Below are 18,346 nucleotides of genomic sequence, written 5' to 3'. Positions count from 1 at the left end.
ATAAAATAGAAGTGAGGGAAAAAAAAAAAGAAATCAGCAAGAGAAGGAGTTAATTAAGGCAGATTATAGTAAATTATGGGTTAACAGGGAGATAAACAGAGGAACATTAACTACTTACTGACCAGCCGCCGTCATTATCCTGCGGCAGGTTGGCACGATCCCATGAACCATCGTAGCTGTATGTCGCCCCTTTAAGCGGCCCGCTGCGATCGCGGGAGCAAGAGACAGAACAGGTACGTGTGTGTGTGTGTGTGTGTGTGTGTAAACAAATTCCTGTTCTGTGAGGAGAGACAGATTGTGAGTTCCAACTAGCTAGGAACCACAATCTGTCATTTCCTCCAGTCACTCCCCTCCCCCTACAGTTAGAACACACACTAGGGAACACACTTAACCCCTTGATCGCCCCCTAGTGTTAACCCCTTCCCTGCCAGTGACATTTACACAGTAATCAGTGCATTTTTATAGCACCGATCGCTGTACAATTGTCCATGGTCCCAAAAATGTGTCAAAAGTGTCCGCCATAATGTCGCAGTCCCGAAAAAAATAAAAATAAATAAACAGCTGATCACCGCCATTACTAGTAAAAAAATAAATTTGAAAAAATGCCATAAATCTATCCCCTATTTTGTAGACGCTATAACTTTTGCGCTAACCAATTAATATACGCGTGTGATTTTTATTATCAAAATAACGTAAAAGAATACATAAATCGGCCTAAACTGAGGAAAAAATTGGAGATAGTTATTATAGCAAAAAGTACAAAATATTGTGTTTTCTTCAAAATTGTCGCTCTTTTTTGTTTATAACGCAATAAAAAAAACGCAGAGGTGATCAAATACCACCAAAAGAAAGCTCTATTTGTGGGAAAAAAAAGAACGTCAATTTTGTTTGGGTACAACGTCGCACGACCGCGCAATTGTCAGTTAAAGCGAGACAGTGCCGTATCGCAAAAAATGGCCTGGTCATTGAGCAGCCGAATCTTCCGGGGCTGAAGTGGTTAAACGGGTTGTAAACCCTCGAGGCGTTTCACCTTAATGCAACGAAATGAACCGTACATGACTACTTTGTTATTACATTCATCCTACAGCTTCATTATTTCCTCTCTTGTTATACTGCCACATACACTAAATATTGAACTCACCGTGATGGTATCCTGATTCTCCCGCAGAACCTTCGTCAGCCTCATTATGTCCTCCTCTCTCGCTCTCATCTCTTCCTGTAAACGTTCAATTGCTGTATCTCTTTGGCGCCTGCTTTCAGCTAACTCCTCCCCTTCTTTCTGTAGAGAACAGTGACAATGTCAGTGCAAGGAAAATCAAGATTCACACTCACCAACAGCAATAAGTACCTAAATGGGTCTTGGTTCCACCCACCCTCCCCTGCACAGCAGCAGTCTGATAGAGGGTGGGCCCTCACTAGGAGCCAATCAGGCTTTGCTGCATGCACATATGCTCACAGGAAAAAGTAATGCTGATGTACTTTCAGTGTCCAATCAGCAGGCTGGGGGCGGAGATGTGACTGAACTGCACTCCTTACCGGTAAAAGAGACTGTGGCATCACCCTCCTGGTTGTGCAGTGTTGCAGAGGAGTATAAGACACAAAAGTAGCTGAACAGAGATATAAATAATTTGCAAGCCCATATTAAAATCGTATTTCAGCTAGCCATTTGGCCATGTCACCAACGTAAAAAAAACTTCAGAAAAAAATCTAGTATTTTACATGCTTACTTGAAGTGTTTTCCTAAATGGTTTTAAATTTACTTGCAACGTGCCTTTGAATTTTCTAGAAATATTGGCAATTCCATATCCTAGCACAACCCCTTCTTCATGACATGTCATAGCCCCCTCCTCTTCTTGAATGGTCTGATTACTGTCTGTACTGGCCCAGCTCCTCCTCTCATCACCCCCCCTACATGACCTATTATGTAGCAACCTACAGAGTGTGACCTTAGTGATAGCCCATAATCGGCTGGGGCTGCTGACTTCACATGCAAGATGGTGGAGCTCAGTAGCAATCTCAGAGCTTTTGGATGTCTACACAAGGAAGGTTTTTACAGGTATACCATGCATTAAATATGTTGGTCATATAATCTTATGGGAGGATTTTTATTAAAATGAATGGTCTGGCAAAAGGTTCTCTTTGAGCGTTATGCTTCAATCATCCTCCAGTTAACGCATTAGATGCACAAGTTTTACAAATTAATCACAAATAGAGTCACATGGGGGGAGACTTACTAAAACTGGAGCACTCAGAATCTGGTGCAGCTGTGTATCGTAGCCAATCAGCTTCTAACATCAGAATGTTCAATTAAGCTTTGACAATAAAACCTGGAACCTGATTGATTTCTATGCAGAGCTGCACCAGATTTTGCACACTCTAGTTTTAGTAAATCTCCCCCATGGCGTCATCATGACGTCACTGAGGATCACCTTTATCTGCTCTTCTCTCGCTCTCAGCTTCTCCACAAAATCTGTGATGAGGTCCACGTTTGGATCATAGGCCACCGGCAGCGTTAACAGCAAGGTCAGACAGTCCTGAAGGCAAAAATGTACTTAATATTGTCAAATTATATTGTTTGTTTAGACACTTCCCAAAGCCCTCAGGCCACCACTCATACCTACCTCCAAGAGTTCTTCTTTAAACTTCAGAGTTCTGACAAGTTCCCGCACCAAATCCTGGTGTTCTGATAAGTAGTCCTAAAAGGCCAACAAAAAAAATATATGGTTTTAGAACTGTAAAAAATATGAATTGCCTAGTGAACTTGTCAGGAAATATATCTTGGGAGGTGATATTGCCAACGTGTCTTTAAATGAACAGGTCTTCATGCTCGTCCTTGTGTTGCTACTTTGTCAGTCACTGGTCCAAGGTTAGTATTTAAACGGTGAATTCTGAGCCCTGACCTGCATATTGTTTCTGCGTCAGTAACGGATAGATCAGCTTATCTCAACCAGGGTTCCATGCCAACTTAAGGTTCCTAAAAGAGGTTGATAGGGGTTTCTTAAGCAATGAGACATTTTTGCTTCTCAGATATGTGACCAATAGGACCAATGATCCTTTTAGTTATCTGTATTGAGGACATTCTTCCCACTGACCACCAATATAAGAGTTAAAGATATAGTAGTTATTTGAGAGGTTCCCCAAGACCTGAAAGTTATTTCAAGGGTTCCCTTAGGTTAGAAAAGCCGATATATAGGACAATGATTGCCCTGGAGCTTGTACCCTCAAAAACAAGCCAACAAAGGCAGCAACTGTCACATTCAAGGCACGGTTCACTCGCCCCAAAGTGGTGCAGGAACCTTTTTCTAAGTCGAAGTGACTTAAGTCGCATCGATTAGAATGGTTTTATTGCCGTTAATGGGGCACGACTTGTCATGTGACTTTGAATTCTCAAGTTGCATGACAAGTCGCGGCAGTTTGAACCGGGGCTCAATTTTAACAGGCTTCTCTTAAAGCCCAACTCCAGGCTTAGAGCCCTCCGTTTGCCTCCCTCCCACTGCAGCACCCCTGCACCGTTAAAAAAAAAAAAAAAAAAATCTTCATACCTGCCTCTAGGAAGGTCACAGGTCACCTTCACCCTGTTCTTCCTCTGGTAGTTGGCAGATATTAAATGCTACAGAGTAGGGTTTCTCAAACAGGGTCCCTCCAGAGGTTGCTAAGGATTCCCTGCGCAATAAACAATGTCTGCCTCTCAGATCTTTTCTTGATCTTTTTAGCCATCTGTAAGGGGTAATTCTTCCCAATGACCACAAGTGTAAAGAGGATTCTTTCCACTGACCATCACACATGTATCATGAGTTGTAGCTATAGTAATTTTTAGCAGGGAATAGTTATTTCAAGGGTTTCTCTGTGTTGAAAAGGTTGAGAAAGGCTACTCTAGAGAATGGCACTTGAAGATGTTGCGCTGCTCTCTGCAACATTCTCTGCGAGTCCAGGACAGGGGGCAAGCCCTCGACACTCTAAGCATCGTGCTGGATCAGTGAAGAAGGACTTTTTTAGGTCATGCCCCTTTGACAGAAGCTGGACGTTCAGCCAGCTTCTGTCGGATCGACTGCCACACACGCGGGCCGATTGTCGGCTGGTTTAGATTGTACAGGCCGATACCACCTGATATTTGGCCCACGTGTACAGCCCTTTAGTTTGAGATCTCTTCCAGGTTATGCAAAGCCTTGAAAGTCTTGTACAGCAAAAGATTTGTGATCTGGAAAAATCACAGGCTGCTGCAGATGCATACTTTTAGCCAGAGTTGCCATGCGATTATGTCAAATTTGACATCATTTCAGGTCTATTGTCCTGCTGTTGATACTGTTGCCTGATGTAACACCTTAAGGGCTTATTTAGACTTGCTTCGGCTTCAACACACATTAAGGGCTAGTTTACACTTGCTTCAAAACATGGCTTTGGAAAGGCTTTGTTAAAGCTCTCTGAACGCCAGTCAAAGCTCCTGTCACTAAATAAAATGGTTAGCTTACAGTCCTATTTACACCTTGCTTTTGCTTTGCTTCACTTCAAAAAGGTTACCCTATGTAGCTTTAGTAGTGCTTCAAAGCGTCTTCAAAGCCTCCATAGAAGTCTATGACAAAGCTTGCTTGAAGCACCACCAAAACATCAAAAACACATCAAAAAGCATGTTGGAGCTTTGTCACAGACTTCTATGGAAGCTTTGAAGCACCATGAGGTATCATTTTTGAAGTGAAGCAAAGCAAAAGCAAGGTGTAAACATTATTGTAAGCTAACCATTTTATTTAGTGACAGGAGCTTTGACTGGCATTTAGAGAGATTTAACAATGCATGTCCAAAGCCTTGTTTTGAAGCAAGTGTAAACTAGCCTAAGAGTCATCCACCCAAAAGTGATATTTTAGTTATAGGTGGGCTAAGGCAAACCTTGGCTTAATACAAGGCCCTGACACTCCATCAATAAGATCTCCATAACTCCAGGTTCTTCTGTCCACCTGGAAGATTTGGGTGTTCCTGCCCACCTTTCACTATTCCAGCTCCATTCTCTATAATATAAAATAAATATCCAGCAGGGAGAGCAGAAGCTCTTCATAAAAGGATCAGCAGATGCAGAAAGCCAGGAACTCAGCACAGAGATCTTACATGAGAGAGAAACGTCTCTGAGAGACGTCAGGTGTTTTGACTCTCCAGAAAACTCTTCAATTTTGGAAGGGTTGATACTTTAAATCACAGTCAAGACTGACCAGGTCTGCTCAGATAACCCAAGACAGATCCCGTTATCTTCTAACTGCTACTATGTCAAAGTTTTATGGAACATTTTTGAGCAGTTTGACATCTATTAGTAGGCGATTACTCACCTAGGCACACCAACCTGTAAAACGAATGACAGGTGACACTAAAAATTAATTTTAAAGAGCAAGTGTTATGATTAGTAAAAAAAATCTTGTAAAATGGATTGTAGGTGCTCCGCCTGCCTTTTTTTTTTTTTAGAGGTATCATCACATCAACTCAGGCTTCAACAGTGTTGAAAGACTTTAGAATGCTTCAGCCTAATTTAATATCATAAAGGGTTTCCTTTCGTCATCCAGCTTCTGCTAAAGTTTTCTGGTCCTCCATGGGTCCTGTGCTTTTGGGTGAGGGTGATTATTCCAGGAACAATATTTATTTTTATTTTTTTTAGCCCAACATGACCTTAAAGTGATAATAAAGCAAAACTCCCTGTGCACAAAGTGCGATGGTCCGGTGCCAGTTCCTTGTCTACATCCTCTGCATGGCACTGGTCAGGGACACACACCACCTTGCTACACTCTTAGGACTGGGAAGTCCCAGTAGCACTCTACAAAAATCACACAAAAGAGGGCACACCAGCCTAGTGCATTAACACTCGTCTGTCTCCTCCCATCGGCATGTTCCTGGTTAGCACCGCAGCAAAACTGATTGGCTCCTTGTGCTGCTTCTCACTCTTCCTGTCTGGGCTCTGCTGTACATGGACTTTCATAGGCTGATAGCAGATAGCTCCGTTCTACAGTTTAATTCCAGAGCACACCATGTGGTGATCACATATTTATTGTGTACCATGTATGTGATTCAGCACCAAAATATAGCAGCACTGTCCTCCGATTCAGTTTCTTAGTGTTCTTCTTAGTGCTCCATTCACAAAAATGCTGTACAAGCTTTACATGTTATTGCTTTGTTCAATAAAGCAGTGCAGAGCCCCAGGCTGTACAAGTCAAATGTTAATATTCATTGGCATGCCATACATAAACACATCTGTGTCCCAAGCGGAACACCCATCCACTTATATAAAAACACATCTTTCAGGTATGTCCACATTTCGTTACACCTGCAAGGTTCATGAGTCATGGTGTAACGAGACCATTGTGGGACTAGATTAGTGAAGGAAGGTAACCAACTTGTTAATGATACAGACTGTAAATATGTATAGCGCGATAAATGTGCAGCAAACTAGAAAGCAATTAAGCAAAATGAATTTAATTGTAGCATTCAGGGTGTGCACAAACATCACCTCCTTACACAGATACAGGAAAAAAAACAAAAAAAACAAAAAACTTTCCAACATTATACTCTTTGTAGTAACTTGGCATTACCTGGTGACTGGAAAGTGTTCCACCATTTTGAGCAGCCTTTAGCTGGGTCTGAAGCCAACTCAAGGTGTCCCGGATACGCTGGAAACCGGAGACTTGTGTTCTGCACGCCTGAAAGAGAAAGTCAGGGTCAGTCCACCCAAAGTTGATATTTCCATTACAGCACGTTGGTTATCTGGATATGCAGTTCAGTTTTGGGCACCAGTTCACAAAAGGATATCTGGAGAAAGTACAGAGAAGGGCAACCAAACTAACAAACTGATCAGAGGCACGGAGGAGCTCAGCTATGAGGAAAGATTAGAGGAATTGAATTTATTCTCTCTTGAGAAGAGGAGGGAAATTATCATCAACATGTACAAATACATACGTGGTCCATATAGTGAACTTGGTGTTGAGTTATTCACTTTAAGGTCATCACAGTGGACAAGGAGGCACTCTGTCTGGAGGGAAAGAGATTTATGCCGTATACACACGGCAGACTTTGACGGACTTTATGACGGACTTTCCGAATGAACGGACTTGCCTACACACAATCCACCAAAGTCCGTCGAATTCGTACGTGATGACGTACGACCGGACTAAAATAAGGAAGTTCATAGCCAGTAGCCAATAGCTGCCCTAGCGTGGCTTTTTGTCCGTCGTACTAGCATACAGACGAGCTGACTTTTCGACCGGACTCGAGTTCGACGGATAGATTTAAAACATGTTTCAAATCTAATGCCGCGTACACACGGTCGGACTTTCTATCCTACTTGGTCCGGCACACTTTCCGACGGACTTTGTCCGCCAGGTGCGCCGGACTTTAAAACGGACGGACTTGCCCACACACACCCGGACTTTCCGGCGGGCTAAGTCCGCCCGTCTTTCCGACGGACTTTCGCCGGAGTTCCGGCGGACTTTCAGAATGAACGGACTTGCCCACACACGGACAAGTCCGTTCATTTTGAACGTGACTCAGGTGCGACGGGACTAGAAATGGATGTCAATCTTGCCGCTTTTATCGGCGTGATTGACACCTTGCGAGCCCCGTCGCGGGGCATACCAGGCCCTTAGGTCTGGTATGGATTATAAAGGGAACCCCCCTACGGCGTGGGGTCCCCCCTAAAATCCATACCAGACCCCGATCCGAGCACGCAGCCTGGCCGGTCAGGAAAGGGGGTGGGGACGAGCGAGCGCCCCCCCCCTCCTGAACCGTACCAGGCCGCATGCCCTCAACATGGGGGGGTGGGTGCTTTGGGGGAGGGGGGCGCCCTGCGGGGCCCCCCCACCCCAAAGCACCTTGTCCCCATGTTGATGAGGACAAGGGCCTCTTCCCGACAACCCTGGCCGTTGGTTGTCGGGGTCTTCGGGCGGGGGCTTATCGGAATCTGGGAGCCCCCTTTAATAAGGGGGCCCCCAGATCCCGGCCCCCCACCCTATGTGAATGAGTATGGGGTACATGGTACCCCTACCCATTCACCTGGGGAAAAAGTGTAAGTAATAAAACACACTACACAGGTTTTTAAAATATTTTATTAAACAGCTCCGGGGGGGGGGGATCTTCCTCCGGCTTCGGGGGTCTTCTTCCGGCTTCGGGGGTCCCTCCGCTTCATCTTCTCCCGGCGTCCGGTTGGTTCTTCTCCGCTCTCTTCTCCCGGTGTTCCTGTTCTTCGGCCGGCTCCTCTGCTGTCTTTAAGTAGCTCTCTTGCCAGCAGAGGTCCGGGCTTCTGGGCTTCTGGGCTTCTCTTCCCCAGATGTTGACACGACGCTCTCTCCTGCTGGACTGCTCTCCGAGGGCTGCGTTGTGACTTATATAGGCGGAGACCCCGCCCCCTTTTGATGTCACAGTCCCTGGGCATGCTGGGACTGTGACGTTTTAGGGGGCGTGGTCCCGTCCGCCGGGCAAAGTCTGCCGTAAAGTCCGCTCGTGTGTACGTGGCATTACTCTCCAAATATGAAAAGGCTTCTTCACAGTAAGAGCTGTGTAAATGTGGAATACAATCCCTCAAGGAGGTGGTTCTGGCCAGCTCAGTAGATCGTTTAAAAAAAAAAAAAAAAAAAAAAAAAGACCTGGAATCTTTCCTGGATGCACATAATATACTGGAAACGAATGTATAAATAAGGTTGGGCCAGGAAATATCCGATTGCCTCTTTTTGGGAATCAGGAAAAATGTATTTCCCCTGCTGGAGAAAATTGGATCATGCTTTATTGGTTGGGGGGGGGGTTCAGTTAAAAAAAGCATGTGGCTTCTGTGGGTGACACACCCCCTGCTGCCTTCAAGGAGAATTTTACACAAAAACAAAAAAGGGGGGGGGTATTAGTTTAACCCACAAGCATGGGCGTCCGCAAGGGGGGGCAAGTGCCCCCCCCCCCCTGAAATTACGGATCGGACACTGGTGTCCTTTAGTGGTCCTTGTGGTAGGCTGTCTTGAGCTGTGGCTGCAGCGGCGCTCAGGGCCGATCCAAGTCTAGAGCCCTCCCCTTCTCCTCCTGTGTACATTACACGTCACGTTGCTTGCGTCTGAATTCTTCGGTGGCGCTGTAACAAAGTCCCGCCTCCTAGACCAGCGGCTCCTTCTGTGATAGGTGGAACAGGAGGTCTAGGAATACACCCGCTGTGTGATCCACTCACCGTTGAGGCCGAATTGGATGGGCACTGGTAAGGCTGCATTGGATGAGAACTTGATGGGCACTGATGAGGCTGCATTTGAAGGGCACTGATGAGGCTGCATTTGAAGGGCACTGATGAGGCTGCATTTGATAGGCACAGTTAGGTGAAAAAAAAAAAAAGTGTAAGAGTAAAGCCTCGTACACACGATCCGATTGTTGGCAGGGGATTGTCTGTTGACTGTTGTCCTAAAATCTGACCGTTAGTACGCTCCATCTGACAATTGTTGTCCAACTTTCGGTCAACAAATGTTGGATGGCAGGCTAGTAAATTTTTGGCGGACAGCGGTCTGTTTTTCGTATCGTCTGTACACAAGTCTGTCACACAAAAGTTGAAAGTACAAACGCGCATGCTCGGAATCAATGCTCAAACACAAAATTAGCAGAAGGGGCCCAAAGGGTGGGGCTCAAGAGCTGAAAATCCTCGTAGTACGTCACTACGTTCGAGTTTGTTGGCCAACAATTGTGTGTCGTTAGTATGCAAGACAAGATCCAGGCACACGCCCTTTGGACAAAAATCAGACGCTCGGTTGGCCAACGTGTGTACAAGACTTTAGAAGACTAAGGGGGATCTATTCCATAGAGGACCTGCCCTGGCCTGGCCTGCTTTAAAGGGGGACCCTTGTCTTGGCTATATGTGATAATAACTAAGCCCCTCCCCTTCATGACATTGTGGAAAAGGGGCAGAGCATGGTGACCTTAAAACGATGCACCCCACCCCTGAAAAAAGTTCTGCAGACGCCCATGCCCACAAGTGATTCTCTTTTATCACTACTATTCCTTTATACTGGCCTTTGAAGTTTACAAATGCAGCAATTTAGAAATTGGATGAAAGGTTTAGCACTGGTAAACACTTTAAAAAAAATAAAAAGTGGATTTTATATACAACTATATAGATCAGACCAAATAGAGGGACAAATGGAGGAGGAAAGAGGGACAGAGGGACATTGTTCCAAATCAGGGACAGTCCTTTGATATCAGGAATAGTTGGGAGTTATGCTCATACCAGCAGGTTGTAGGCCTACACTGCTCCATACACCTTGCTCCAGCAACTTTTAGGCCTACACTGCTCCATATTCCTTTGCCCATCAGGTTTTAGGCCTACACTGCTCCATAAGCCTTTCTCCAGCAAGCTTTAAAACTACATTGCTCCATAAGCCTCTTTTCAACAGGTTTTTAGCCTCCATTAGTCTCCGCAAGACAGGTATTAGATTGACATTGCACCATGAGTTTTACATTGGCAGGTTTTAAGCCTATACTGCTCCATATGCCTTTCCCCACCATGTTTTAGGACTATACTGGTTCATATGCCTCTCTATGGCAAGTTTTAGGACTATACTCCAAGAGCTTTTTTACTGGTAAGGGATAAGCCTACACTTCTCCATATGCTTCTCCCAAGCAAGTTTTAGGCCTACGCTGTTCCATATGACTCTACCCAGCAAGTTTTAGGACTATACTGATCCAAAAGTTTGTCTTTTTTTTTTTTTAGGCCCACACGGCTTCATTTGCCGCTCCCCAGGAAGTTTTCTGACTTTATCGCTCCATATGCCTCTCTTTAGCTAGCTAGTTTTAGGACAATACTGCCAAAAGCCTCTTTAGTAAGTTTTAGGCTTACAAGGTTTCATAAGCCTGCCCTTGATGTTTTAAAGGCCTACACTGCTCCAAGAGCTATGCACCAGCCAAAATAGGCCTACATTGCTCTATATGCCCCAGCCTATTGCTCTATAAGCCCCTGACCAGCAAGTTGTGGGACTATACCACCCCCCAAACCACCCCTTGTCAAGTTTTAGGCCTACACTTCCCCATATTTCTCAAATTTGAAGCTTCCAAAGTGGACTATGGACACAGATAGCCATTTTAAACAATGCAGCTAAAATCCCATTCGTATATGCTGCTGATAAATATTTGAAGGGCCGTGAGAACTGAGCTTATGACAGCAAAGATTGACTTCACTCAAAATGCCAAATTTTGGGAAAATAGGTGTACAAAGAGTCAATTTCATGTCATATTTTGAACACAAGCCCTGGAAAGTTCAGTTGGTAATCCTAATTATTATTGGCAGCACGTTATAGAGAAAAAAAAAAAAAAAAAAAAATCAACACAATCACATGATGTATCCAAATAACAGAAAGTCCAATGATACTGTTTCCAGGGACAAAGCTCATCCAAAGCCCATCCATCAAGCACACTGCTATGTGCTGTGCTTTATTATTTGCTAAAGCCATTCTTAAGGATTAAGCAAATCCCAGAAGTGTAGTTTAACACATGCCATAATCTTCTCATGGCACAGAGACGCGCCTCAGAGAGCAGGGAAGTGCATTAAACAAGCTGCCTCCATCCGCTCAGATAATATCTCGGGGTCTTACAGAGCCCTTGGGCATCGGAGCACAAACCATAAAAGAGATACATGGTTTACACAGAAAATAAACTCTACTAAGAATGACTAGTAATGTACCCTACACCGTTGCAACAATACTCAATTGTATTTTTTACCGCAAGGGTCAGAAACCTTTTCCACATTGCGCATCAATTTACAAGCATTAGACAATCGGCGTGCCTGTGAACAATAATGCACCGTCGCCGAATAGTTGTACTGCTAATAGCAAGTTAAACTCATTAATTATTACTATATTAACAGCTTCAGTGTGATCCCTGGCCCGGTCTTTCACAGCTTAGCTGTGCTCTGCCTAGCTTGTAGGATGTTAATTAAAGCTGCGCACGTTTCTAAATTACCTGTTTTTAATTCTCTGTTATCATCTGTTTGTAGTTCGGCTTTTAGACGGACTTAAAAGAGGAGCTCCAGCCATTTTTGTGTTTATTCAAAGCCAGCAGCTCTAAAAAAGTGTAGCTGCTGACTTTTCATAAACAGGATCCAGCGATGTGCTCACCCGAGCCGTCCCTTTCCATCCGTCTTCTGTGTACAACTGGTTGGCTAGATTGTGGAATTTTTTTTTTTAAGATTATTTTTTTAATATTGGAGAAGTCTTTAATAAATTTGTTATATTTTTATATACATTTGGAGTCTGTGTCTAATACACCCAAGGAGGTATATTTAAAAGGCCCACACATTTTTGGGTTCTAGTATTTATCGTATTGGTGACGATGCCTCCTGAGGGTAGATATTCCATACCACTCTATCCCCACACACAAAACTTGGACTATTTAGAAAGTATGTTAGCTTTGGATGAAGATAAATCAGACTGCCACAGTCTCAAGTGGACTGTCTGGAATAATTTCCAGTATTCCTCAAATTTTCATAGGTTTTACCTCTACGGTTTGACCTTGTGTGTCCCTCTGGGATCCTCTTACAAAATGGGTTGCCTTCTTGTTGGTTCTTGCAATGCCTGAGGTTCTGCACCTCCTCCCCTATACCCATGTCCCCTTCCTGCTCCCTCCTGCCCCCCCCCCCCATTCTCTCCATCTTCCTTCTATATGTACTCCCCTTCAGGATGTTGCAGGGTAGCGCCCGGGATATGCTCTTCCTTTATGCTCCTCTGATGCTCCCTCACGGCCCTTGCTATGTTCTTGCAGAGAGGTGCTTCTGCTCCTAGTCTATGCTCGAATACCTCCTGGACTAGGGTTTCTCTACCTATTTTACATGACTACTCATATTTTTATGGATACTGTTTGTATTGCTGTTATGTATGCCTTCATATGTGGAAACGGATTGTAAGGGCTTTGTTTGTCTTGTTTGTACTCTCTAAAGTACACTTCACATTTTGTCCAAGTGGATTGTTATGATTGCAAAATTTAATAAAACAAAATTAAACATAAATGTGCCACGGGGTAATAAAGTGAGTGTTGTGCTAAAGCCGCATTGCAGTAAATTAAAGGAAATCCATACCGAGAGAAATCTAGAGACTGCCATTTCTGACCTTTCTCTGAAAAAGCTAGTAGCGCCAACCTCAGTATTGATTGTTAACTGGAATGAGAATACAGCAAGCAAAGTCCCAATTTTCAGGCTTGTTCCAGGCCAATGACTCACAGCATCGAAGTCTCTGGACCAGTCAAGCAGCTAGCATTTTTTAAAGTTAGCCATTGCAGACTACGTATTTTCTCAGTACAGATGAAGATAATAAAAGGCATGATCTTACCTCAGACCCAATCTCCATAAATGCATCCCAGTCTTCCCCAACTCCTTCCACCACTGGCTCCTCTGGTCCCTTGTGAATATGGATCTGCTGGTCCACATCTTCTGCTCTCACTCTCTGCAGACCTCTGACTGGTATTTTGCTTCGTGTTGGCGTTTTAACTGGACTGTATTTAATCTCCTTCAAGCTTTTCAGAACTTCTCCTACCACAGGCTTAGGGGAGTGTATAGGAGCCGATGGAGATGATGGTAAAGGTGAATGGGCTACCCAGAAGACGTCAGATTCTTCTTCCCCAACAAAGCGCAAGGAGTCCAAAGAGGTGGCTGACAATGAGGACAGGGACCCCTTGGTGCTGCCTTCATCAAAGCTTCCTAGAGACTTACTCCTGAGGAGACCTGTGCTGCCACTATCTGATCCTGAGTGCAGTTTCTTTCTCCTTGGTACAGTGCAGACAGACTCATAGATGGCATCAGAGACCCTCCATGATGAACAGGAATGGCACTTTTCCCCCTTGACACAACGTGAGCAGCCTGCAGAGTTAGTATCCCACCAGCTCTCATGCTCCCACCGTGAGCGGTCTTGGTCCAGAAGTTCATGATAGGACTTTGAGTGGGTTCCTGAGGACAAGGATCCGAAAGAACCATGGAAGGAACTTGGGTGATCTGTAAAGGGTGAGTTGGGGAATGAACTCTGGTACCCCGGAGAAAGGGAATTATTTCGAGATCTGTTGTAGCCAGTTGATCGGAGATCATTGTAAGAGCCGTGATACCCATACGAAAGGCGTTCTTGGTTAGGTCCAAGATATTCAGGAAGAGGGAGACCCCAACCCCTAGCATGGATGGTTCGTAAAGTGAATGCAAGCTTCTCCCTCTCTGTTAAAAGTCGAGTTGACCTCTGTTCAAAGAGCTCTTTCATTCGAGACATCACTAAGTCGTACCGGTGGTAGACATTGAGCGTGTGGCAGCATTTTCCGCACAGGAACTCTGCATCTTCAGGTTGGCCCTTGCCTTTACCAGGTTTGGAAGTTGTTCCAGGTGGGCTGCGTTGCACAGGAGTTCCGAGGGCTTGCGAGAATAAAGTAGGTAGGGTCCCAGAGCCCCCAAAAAGCCACTTTCGCCGTGAACCGCGGAGAGGAGCAGAGCAAAGGCGGCACAGTTCAGACATGGCTGGAATAAAAAAATAAATAAATGAAATATTACAGATGCAGAATGTGAAAAAAAAAAATTAAAATTAGAAATGAAAAATAAAGTTATTTTTTAGTTGAACGTAAAAATTATGCATTTATGTAAACCATTCATGAGAAATATTGGAGGCCACCATTCCCTTCCCCACCCATAGTGCTGTTATACACAGCACAATGTCACTGCTGCTTTTACAATGTAATATCTGGGTTTTGTAAAGGAATGCGGTGTACACAATGTGGATTTTGTGGCTATTGGGGAATATATTGAAATAAAAAAATTGTTGTGCCCAGAATTCAGTTTTAAGTATGCAAAACTATATTTCTCTAATAAACTGGAGCTGAAGGTAAAGGCTGCGGATTTTCTAAAAAACAAAACAAAAAAAAAAACCCAACCACAAACCACGTGCAATGCTTCCTGGACACCATAAGCCATACAGGAATCACAAACAAATCTATAAACCTCATTAAAAGGACTGGGAATTTCCCCATGAAATGTTCCTTACTGCCACATTCTAAATAAAAGAAGCCAAGCCAGTAACCCAAAACCTGTACAAGAAAACAAAGATCCATTAAGAGGTGAGATATAATATTCTCAGAAAAGTAAAACACAAAGCAACCCCTTAGGTTTGTCATCAATGTGTCACCGGACAGCTGTGGTCCTCTAGAAATAAGCCAATCATTATTTGTCCTGGTCATGTGACCATGTGTAAATTAAAACGTGTCTGTTATGCCCTCCCTCCTGTCAAAGTATAATTGCTATCCTTTCACAATGTAACATTGGTCCCCAAGCTTGATTGCCTTTATTCAGTCTTTGGGGTACTAGTCCTCCCACCGACACCAAATGATGGGGCACTATTCCTCCCACCGACACCAATGATGGGGCACTATTCCTCCCACCGACACCAATGATGGGGCACTATTCCTCCCACCGACACCAATGATGGGGCACTATTCCTCCCACCGACACCAATGATGGGGCACTATTCCTCCCACCGACACCAATGATGGGGCACTATTCCTCCCACCGACACCAATGATGGGGCACTATTCCTCCCACCGACACCAATGATGGGGCACTATTCCTCCCACCGACACCAATGATGGGGCACTATTCCTCCCACCGACACCAATGATGGGGCACTATTCCTCCCACCGACACCAATGATGGGGCACTATTCCTCCCACCGACACCAATGATGGGGCACTATTCCTCCCACCGACACCAATGATGGGGCACTATTCCTCCCACCGACACCAATGATGGGGCACTATTCCTCCACCGACACCAATGATGGGGCACTATTCCTCCCCCGACAGCATTGATGGAGCACTATTCCTTCCACCGACACCAATGATGGGGCACTATTCTCCCGCTGATACCAACCATGGGGCCTTATTCCTACCACTAACACCAATGATGGGGCACTATTCCTCCCATCAATACCAATGATGGGGCACTATTTCTCCCAATTAATACCAATATTGGAGCACTATTCCTCCTTCTGACACCAATGACAGGGCACGATTCCTCCCAGCTCATATTTTGTCACACTGTTTAGACTTTTTAGCTGTAAATCCGGGCAGATCACTCATAGGCAAGATGCACATTAATGTGTGTTGGGAATGCGCACAAAATCGCACACATTCCCAGCACACCAGAGAAATGCGCTGCTCTTTTGACTATTCGGTTCAGTGCGGCACAATTTAAATAACATTTTTCTTTAAAAGTGTTGGTGACTTCTTTCCCTGTGTTTCTTGCAGGTTGTGCAGGCCATTGAAATAACTGGGCTGCCCTACACACAGAGCTGTGAACCGAGGGTTATAATAATGTTTTGTTGCTTATTAAATATTGATTGAAATGAGCCTGAACTACATTCAGAAGATGCCCCTGGCACAGCGAACGTCCTCACCGGCTTTGTGCATTTTTGATTCTGCTGATCTGCGCAGTAAGCGGGGATGCAGAAACCTCTGCACATCATACAGCAGACAGACACAGAGTGGAGATTTAATGCTCTAAGCGGGGATGCAGAAACCTCTGCACATCATACAGCAGACAGACACAGAGTGGAGATTTAATGCTCTTAATATACATGGTTCTGGCCTGTGGCACAATTGCAAGAACACACTGTGACATGTACAAAGACATGTGATCATGCAGGAAAACAGGCTGACCTGGGTTATTCTACAAGATCAGGCGTGTTATTCTAGCCAGTGTCCCGCCAATATTACAGTCTGGAACCACACAGGAACAAGTCCCATAGCACATCCAGCTGCTGCGCCACCGACCACCAGGATGCCACGTGAAACATCAGGTCACCTCCATGTCCTCCTGCCCCCAGGGCTACTGAAAAAGGGTACCACCAGTCCTCCTGTATGGGGCCCAGGTACACAGGGGGGCCCGGCAACCGGGGGAATCAGATGTGGACAGGACGGAGGATGATTGGTGCTGCGGGGGGGTGCAATTACAGAAACAATGCCCTGTGTGTCTCCCCCCTGCAGCAGCTGAAAGTCAGTTTCTCCCCTCCAGCCTGCTTTCAGCTGCTGCAGGGGGAGACACACAAGGCATTGTTTCTGTAATTGCACCCCACAGCACAGATCAATCTCCCTGTCCTGTCCACATCTGATTCCCCCTGATGTCCGGGCCCCCCTGTGTCCCTGGGCCCCATACAGGAGGACTGGTGGTACCCTCTTATCAACAGCCCTGGGGGGCAGGGGACATGGAGGTGACCTGATGTTTCAAGTGGGTGGTCAAAGGTGCAGCAGCTGGAATGTGCTGAGGGTGGGGGGGTGATGTTCTGGATGTAGAACTGGGGAAGGGGCTGGTAAATGTGTTATTTACCAGCCTCTTCCTTTTCTGAATGAACACTGTGTGTGATGAGTACGGTCGTCATTCATGACTGGCTGCTGCGGGCGCACAGGGTAAGGGGTAAGTGCAGGGGGGGTGGGGTGCTATGCATTAACAAATGTGTGGAGATGCCATTAAGAATGACAACGCATGTCTACTAAAGCGCAGTGCGTTTCTGCGCTTGTTTGGAAAGCGCACAATTTTGCACATGTTCTTGTCACACACAGAGTGGAAACGTAGCCTTAGAATCATAAATCACAGACCAATTAAGGCTTGGTTCACACAGGGACGACTTGTCAGGCGACCTAGTCGCCTGACAAGTCGCCTCCCGTTATGTGCTATGGAACCGTTCTAAGGGGAGCGACGCAAGTGGCTCCGACTTAGAAAAAGGTTCCTGTACGACTTTGGGGGCGACTTGGGGCGACTTGCATAGACTTCTATACAGAAGTCCTTTTGCAAGTCGCCCGGGCAGTCGTGTGCAGGGCGCCTCGGTGAGGCGACCTGCAAGTCGTGCCGCCTCTGGTGTGAACCGGGGCTTAAGGTCGTGATCAAGTTAAAGTGGCCATACATGTAACAATTTGTGATCAAGTTAGTTATGAGTGTTCGGAAACAAAACGAGTTATGATTGATAAATACATAAAACAATGCAACGCACACAGTATTGTTCTGCATCTGACTGCAAATATTGATTGAAAATATGATCTAATAAAAACAAACAAACCAATCAATCTGAATGATGATTGGTTCTCCCTAGAAACGCAGACTACTATTTTATTAATCAGTAGCTGATTGTCATGGCAGATTTGAAATGTATGGATAGCTCACTAGCCATGCAAATGGAGGATATTTTTAGTGCAATTTTCATTCAATTCGATGGAAAAGGATTATTATTTTTAAATGTATATTGTGGTGTCAAATCCAAAAATTGTAAAGACCCCAATATTTCATTTAAACAGTTTATGTCCACTATAAAAATATTAAATATGGAATGAACGATTGTACGAACAGATCAATACGCAT

At 44.9% G+C, this 18,346-nt stretch overlaps 1 protein-coding gene across 1 annotated transcript in view; it reads right to left on the bottom strand.

Moving 5' to 3' along the window:
• LOC141107578 (uncharacterized) overlaps nt 1–14,464 on the bottom strand; it is a gene marked incomplete at its 5' end in the record, with an annotated part of 37,207 nt that extends 22,743 nt beyond the window's left edge. Inside the window, 5 exon segments of the mRNA XM_073598420.1 lie at nt 1,142–1,279; nt 2,430–2,534; nt 2,622–2,696; nt 6,564–6,671; nt 13,302–14,464. Coding sequence (XP_073454521.1) covers nt 1,142–1,279; nt 2,430–2,534; nt 2,622–2,696; nt 6,564–6,671; nt 13,302–14,462 — 1,587 coding nt within the window.
• Nucleotides 14,465–18,346: the final 3,882 nt, after the last annotated feature.

This window comes from Aquarana catesbeiana, linkage group LG09 (genome assembly GCF_042186555.1).
Source record: "Aquarana catesbeiana isolate 2022-GZ linkage group LG09, ASM4218655v1, whole genome shotgun sequence".
Taxonomy (NCBI): Eukaryota; Metazoa; Chordata; class Amphibia; order Anura; family Ranidae; genus Aquarana; species Aquarana catesbeiana.
This window is presented reverse-complemented; position numbering and strand designations above follow the sequence as displayed.